Below are 6,484 nucleotides of genomic sequence, written 5' to 3'. Positions count from 1 at the left end.
AATGCTCTTTCCCAGGGCTGGGAATAGAACCCAGGAGTCCTGACATCCAGTCCCTTACTCTAACCTTGTGACACGCTGCCTCTGAAATAATCAAACTGCCCTGCACCCTTCCAGCAGCTGACCCAAAGGACTGTTCTGCTCCAGCATGCTGCAGACCCCACTCCCTCTGTCTGCTCTTGCTGGAATTTGAGTCCTCTCCATGTACAACCCTATTCCTAACTGCCGTGGCCATGGGCTTCCTGGGAGAGGGGGCCAGGTGTCAGCGCCATGTGGGAAGGAGGAGGTGGGGACTGGAACAAGGGATGAAAGCTGCATGGAGACAGAGGCCCAGATCTGAGTTTTATTTGCTCGTGAAGGATTAGGTGCTGTCGCCCCAGTTTGGGGTTCAGGAGGAAGCTCCTTGAATGATCCCAGGCTGGCAGCGAGTTTGGCCTCTGGCTCCCAGGGGCTGGGTCTCTCCTCACAAGCCAAGCAGTGCTGGGGGCGGGTGTCAGCGTGTGCTCCGGTGAAGCTCACAGCAGGATTAAGGCACATCAGTGGGGCTAGGGTAGGGCTGAAGTAGCGGGGGGTGCTACAGGCAGGATTGAGGTGTGCAGCAGAACTGGGTTGGTTGGGTTGGAATTGCAGGGAGGCTGCAGGGCAGGAGCGGGGGCACTGGCAGAGCTGGGTGGGGGCAGGGCAGGATTGGGGGCACTGGCAGAGCTGGGCGGGGGCAGGGCTGGAGTCGCAGGGAGGCTGCAGGGCAGGAGCGGGGGCACTGGCAGAGCTGGGTGGGGGCAGGGCAGGATTGGGGGCACTGGCAGAGCTGGGCGGGGGCAGGGCTGGAGTCGCAGGGAGGCTGCAGGGTAGGAGCAGGGGCATTGGCAGAGCTGTGGAGCTAGAACTGGCAGGACGGGCTTGCACTAGAATGTGCAGCTGGGGAACCTGCCCTCAATACCCCCATCTCACCCCATGCTAGTGGGCAATCAGCTTCTACAGACCTTTCAATTCTAATCATTTTAAAAAGAAGGAAAAGGAGCAAGCACCTGGCTGCCAGGAGGGCGCCTCTGGCTGCGTGGCCGCCCTTTGCAAACCCCCCAGTGTGCTGCAATTGTCCGAGATTGGTAAGAAGCCATCGATTAAGTACCCGCTCTAGTGGGAGAGAGAAGCTGTGGTCCCCAGATCCGCCACAGGAGGTATGCACCAAAGAGCCAGCCGTGTGCCTGACAGATCGCGCACTGAAGGGCTGGGGCAGAAGAGAGGCCGCTCATCACTCCAGGCTCTTCAGGAAGTCCAGCAGGCCCAGGTGCCACTCCTCCGGCTTGTCCAGGTAACAGGCATGTCCCGCTCCTTTCAGCAGCAGCACCTTGTGATTGGGCAGGTTCTTGAGGTTGTTCAGGCTCATCTCCCCCAGCTCGGCGTCCTGGTCCCCATACACAATCAGCGTGGGGGTCTAGCGGGAGGGGACACAAGGCACAAGAGCTCAGACAGCGGGTACGGGCGCACTGCTCACTTTGATCACTGAGGCCAGGGGCACAAGAAGGAGGCTAGGGCCTGGAAGAGTGAGCATCACTGGTTCTGGGCACTGCTTTGTGCCCCCCGTGGGTCTGGGAATTTCCCCTCGAATGGAGTTGTTGGGAATGATCCCTTTCTAGGGCCCAGCGCCTCAAAGATAGTTGGGTGCTTACCCTGATTTCAGTGAGAGTTATCTGCTGACCCCCAGGATTCAGACCAGCACTGGAGATGGGGGGCTGGAACCTTGAGGGGCTGCTGTCTGGAGTAGGCTGAGATGGCAAAAATGGCAAACCATGAAGCTAAAAACCAAGGTGTGTGTTGGAGGGGGATAGAACTGGAGGCTAAAAGCAGGGATGGGCAAAGGTCCAAAGGCTTGGAGCCTGGGCGAGGGTCATGTGATCTGGATGTGCCATGGATATTTTAGATCTGGAGGAATAGGACACATTTTCTTGGGACTATTTGTTGTATTCCTTCACCCTCATGCCCAGGCCCCAGACTGTCAGCTGGTGCAAATGGGCCATAACCATAGGCTACGTGACCCAGGGAATTCCCACAGGGTCGGGGAATCCTCCAGCCGTACAGGGTTGCCGTGACAGCTCTCCCACCATCCTGGCTCTCGGAGAAGGGGATGAAAAGGAGGATTCCGGTGCTCAATCCTGAGTGCCAGAACTGCCCTGAGAGGCTGTGCACTGGCCCAGGTGCTGGCTATCCCAGGATAAAGATGCAGGGGAGACGTAAAGATGGCATTGTCACTTTGACTCCCCTCTGCCTGCTTGGATGCTGCTTAGGATCTGGTCCCACTGCACAGAGCCCGAGAGAATAGAAACATTCAAACTAATACACTGAAAAGCAGCAGCTAAAACGCCTTCTCTGTGCATAAAAATGTCCCTCCCAGCCCTGCACTTCCCAGAGCTGCACGCAAGGACTGGGTTTCCCAGGGGGGAGCTGGGAGCGACCCATTGCCAGTGGGCTCAGGCTCCCTGCAGAATTCAGACCCTACCCCCGGATCAGTGGTGCGGGGCTGAGGATGGCCCTTACAGCAGGGTTATTTTAGGAGGCGGGGATACAAGTTCCACACTGGGGGAGAAAGAAGGAACATTTTCTCCAGCAGGTTGATTTTAAAAAAATAAATAAGGGGGGGGGGCAGTTGGAAACTGGTGGGGGCTGGAGCATTAAAACAAGGGCAAATGAGAGGGATCAGAGAGCACAGGGTGGGGGAGGTGGTGTAAGGGGCACGAAAGCTTATGCTCAAATAAATTTGTTAGTCTCTAAGGTGCCACAAGTACTCCTGTTCTTTTTGCGGATACAGACTAACACGCTGCTACTCTGAAACCTGGGAAATGCAGTTTCTCCCAAGGCTCTGCCAGCTAGTGGAGGAGCCCAGGTCACAAGGGTGTAACGCCACTGTGTGAGGTGGGGTTACACCAGGAATGGATGTGGCCCAGTGTAAATGTGCGGGCCAGCACCGAGGCCTTGAGTCGTAAGGCCGGGCTCCAGGTGCCTGTCTCTGTCCCTGACTGGGAAGAGGCCCCCTTGTGGTACACGGAGTGCTTTGCCCTGATGGAGCTTGAACATTACTGCTGGACGTTCCCTTCCGTGGGGGCTTGGACTCGGATTCTCCGGCTCCCCCGCTGCTGCAGGTCGGCTCTGCACACACCTGCAAGCTCGATTCCCTTCACCCACTTCCTGGTGTCTGCCCAGTGCCTTAGCTCTTCCACCCCATCCCCCAGCCTAGTGTTCTCTGCCCCCGCCCGGACACCGGGGTCCCCAACAAAGGAGACTTGCCCCTTCACTGCCAGCCCATGGGCTGTACCTTTATGCTGGCGTACTGCGTGGCGGGGAACTTCTCGGTGCAGATGGGCGCCACTGGCACATAGGCCTGAACCAGCTGGCTGTGCTGGAAGAGGAATGGGAGCGAGTACATCCCGCTGAGGGATGGGCTGATCACAACCACCTGGCCCAACTGCAGGGCCTCACAGACAGCCTTCTGGAAACCCCCCGGGGCAGGCTGCCCAACAGGGGCCGGAGCTGTCGCCTCCTTGGAATGGCCGAACCCTGGACCACGTGAGACAAAACCCCTCTGTGTTACAGATGTTGCTGGCAGGCCCCTCGCGAGAAATCTGCAGTCCTGGTGCACCACATTCACTGGGGCCCTACCCCTTCCCATTTCACCCCAGTTACAGACTTGGGGGGGGGCAGATTCTCCCCTTCCCGCCCCTCCCATCAGCCCTGGTCCCCGGACAGACAAAAACAGTATAGAAGGGGGCAGAGAGATGGCGACAGTCTGGCCCCCAGTGTCACAACAGGGTCATTCCTCAGCTTTCACTGGCAGTATGACTCAGGAGAGGTGCAGAGAGCTATGGAGGGGGCTGGGAGCCAGGACACCTGGGTTCTGCTCCACAGGCCGTGAGAGGATGGTGTCTGCTAGTTAAAGGAAGGAACTTGAGTCAGAACACCTGGGTTCTATTCTCAGTTATGCTGCTGACTCCTGGTATGTGTATGGGTCAGGCATGAAACCTCTCTGTGCCTCAGTTTCCCCCATCTGCTCCCATATCACAGGGAGTTACGGGGTGTAGGGAATGCTTGTGAAGGCTCTCCAGGGAAGGTACTAGAGCCATGCACAACATTAGTGCTCGCCCGAGGACCTTATCCCACCCTGCCACCTGAGGGCTGTTCTGCCGCCCGGCCCCACCCATGGGGCTGTGCATTGAAGGGATTCCCCCGGTGGCTGAGCAGCTGTACCTGGCAGATCAATGGCCACAGCGCGGTAGCCAGCATCCGCCAGCTTAGACAGCGTCTGCAGGTTGAGCCAGGTCTCGGATGAAAAGCGAATGCCGTGGAGCAGCAGGACAGACAGCTTGGGGGCCTGCTGGGCTGGATTGGCCTGCTGGTAGAACAAGGTTTGCCCATCCACCGTGATGGTGCCCACAGTCACCTGCGGGGCGGCCATGGCCTCCCTGCTCGTGCTTTCCAGCAGTCCTGAAAGAGAGGAAAACCTGGGCTGAGCCCTGTGCCACCCCAGAATGGACTCTGGGCACAGTCCCTGATCTAGGCACAAAGGACCCTATTTACTTAGCTCTTCACTGTCTCACCTCAATGCTAGTGAGTGGACAGTATAACACTAGGGGTTGCTGTCCATTCACTGGGTTGGTCTCATCAGGTATGTGGGGGAGGGGAAGGGGGTACACTAGGAAACTTTGTTTTTGGAGGGGGGGATGAATAGGGGATCACAGGGGGAACAGAAGAGCAAGTAGCAGGGAGCCAGGCCAGTAGCAACCCAGGAACAGACTGGGCGTGTCTGAGCCAGATCGGGCAGATTTTTAGAGAGAAAACTTATTATCTGACCCAATACCAGTTGGCTAATGAAAGTGAGTGAGTGCCCTGTTCACCCTTCCACAACACTGCAATCAGTGGGGCTTCAATCAAATTGACAAATTAGGATATTCACAGCTGATTGATGGCAATACTTAGAAGATAGTTCACTGGTGGAACTCACTGCCCCAGGATCTCACTAGGGCCAGGAACCCAGCAGGGTTTCACAGAGGATCAGAAATGTACAATGACAGTAAGATCACGCACTGTTCGGTTAGAGAGAGGGTTTTAAGGAACCTTCCTGAGCCAGGGCAAGACCTGCTCAGTGAGCAGGCTCAGGAAGAAACAGCCCCAGAGGGCAGGGTGCCCCGTGGCTAAGGCTGCAGGGGTTTTGGCCCCAGAGGGCGGGGTGCCCCGTGGCTAAGGCTGCAGGGGTTTTGGCCCCAGAGGGCGGGGTGCCCCGTGGCTAACGCTGCAGGGTTTGGCCCCAGAGGGCGGGGTTTGAAGCAGCTGGTTCTGGCCTCTGTTGGAGCCAGGGTGCTGGTCTGATGGCCCCGGTGCTCAGAGCCAGGCGGTCCCCCAGGTCCTGACACAGATACAATGTCCAGGTCTCTGCCCCAGCTCTAGTGCGTCCTGGGGCGGACAGGAGGTGTCCGAGAGCAGGGACCCTGGCAAAGCGGCCGCTCCAAGCCCTTCCCCAGCAGCGCGCGGAGGGCGATACCTGCCGAGAGAAGAGGGGCGACTCCCCAAAGGCCTGCGCTTCCCGGGGTCGAAGGTAGGACAGGAAGCCAGGGCGCGAGTCGTGACGCGAACCAGGGGCGAAGACAGGCATGGCTACAGAGTGCGAGCGCTGGCCCATGGGCGCAGTGACCCCTAGTGGCTAGCAGCGCCCGTCTAGGAGAGAAGGGTAGGAGACGGGGGCAGGGAGGAAATATACCAGTGCAATGACCTGGCATCAGCCCCCCCCCAGTGCTAGCCCCGCTTCCCATCTGCACTGGGGCTTGCAGCACTTTAGCTACATCCCCACGACAGACAGGGCCTAGGAAGAGAAGAGAATGGAATAGGAATGGTGGGTTAAGGTGCAGCATGTTTATTATAAAGGAAGTTTCCTTTATGTGACTTCTGAGTGGTCAGCAGATTGGCTGCTTGCAGAGGGAGGTGTAACTGTTTCCAGCTTTGCATGGGGAGGGCAAATCTTAGTGTTGCCAACTCTTGTGATTTTATTGTGAATCTCACAATACACTGCTGTGTTATTTTTCAAGCCCCAGCTCCTACTCTCCTGTTGTTTCGGGAGAGTGCCAGCTTTCATTTTCCCTCCACATCCTCCCTCAAAGTTGCAGCCATGATAGGAAAATATTATTCCCATAGCAGGGTTCTGAAAAGTTATAATGAGCAATTGCAATGGAAAGAGCTGGTCTCATGGGGTGCCCTCTTCAGGGACTGCTGGCCAGCTGTGTGTTGGGCTGACATACACAGGAATGATACATAGCCAGTTAGTTGTTATTTTGCCACTGGCTTTGCAGAGGCAAATAATCCAGCTGTGAAGAGAAAGAAGGGAGACAGCTCTAGGATCTCTGCAACTGTTCCAGTATTGTCCAGGAAATGCTGTGTGCAGTGCACAAATATTGCCCAGAAGGGTTAGTGATTTTGTTGTTGTACAGGGAGCAGGAAAGAATCC

General features: G+C 57.0%; 1 protein-coding gene across 2 annotated transcripts; it reads right to left on the bottom strand.

Moving 5' to 3' along the window:
• Positions 1 to 326: 326 nt before the first annotated feature.
• ABHD14B (abhydrolase domain containing 14B) lies at positions 327 to 5,638 on the bottom strand. 2 transcript variants are annotated; one of them, XM_065407508.1, is made up of 4 exons: positions 5,550 to 5,638; positions 4,237 to 4,502; positions 3,308 to 3,549; positions 327 to 1,432 (listed from the first exon to the last, which is right to left on the bottom strand). In XM_065407508.1, exons 1-4 carry the CDS (start codon positions 5,636 to 5,638, stop codon positions 1,250 to 1,252), a joined length of 780 nt encoding a protein of 259 aa, XP_065263580.1. In that variant the 3' UTR covers positions 327 to 1,249. The 2 variants fall into 2 exon arrangements, with proteins under 2 accessions (XP_065263580.1, XP_065263579.1); XM_065407507.1 differs by having other exon boundaries at positions 4,237 to 4,473; positions 5,528 to 5,594.
• Positions 5,639 to 6,484: the final 846 nt, after the last annotated feature.

The sequence above is a fragment of the Emys orbicularis genome, chromosome 7, assembly GCF_028017835.1.
Source record: "Emys orbicularis isolate rEmyOrb1 chromosome 7, rEmyOrb1.hap1, whole genome shotgun sequence".
In the NCBI taxonomy this organism is placed as follows: domain Eukaryota; kingdom Metazoa; phylum Chordata; order Testudines; family Emydidae; genus Emys; species Emys orbicularis.
This window is presented reverse-complemented; position numbering and strand designations above follow the sequence as displayed.

Coding starts and splice junctions, on each gene's coding strand:
- ABHD14B (XM_065407508.1), bottom strand. CDS start 5,638: ATGCCTGTCTTCGCCCCTGGTTCGCGTCACGACTCGCGCCCTGGCTTC. Junction 4,503..5,549: donor GAAGCGCAGGCCTTTGGGGA/GTCGCCCCTCTT, acceptor GGGGTGGCACAG/GGCTCAGCCCAGGTTTTCCT. Junction 1,433..3,307: donor CGCAGTACGCCAGCATAAAG/GTACAGCCCATG, acceptor CCCTCCCGCTAG/ACCCCCACGCTGATTGTGTA.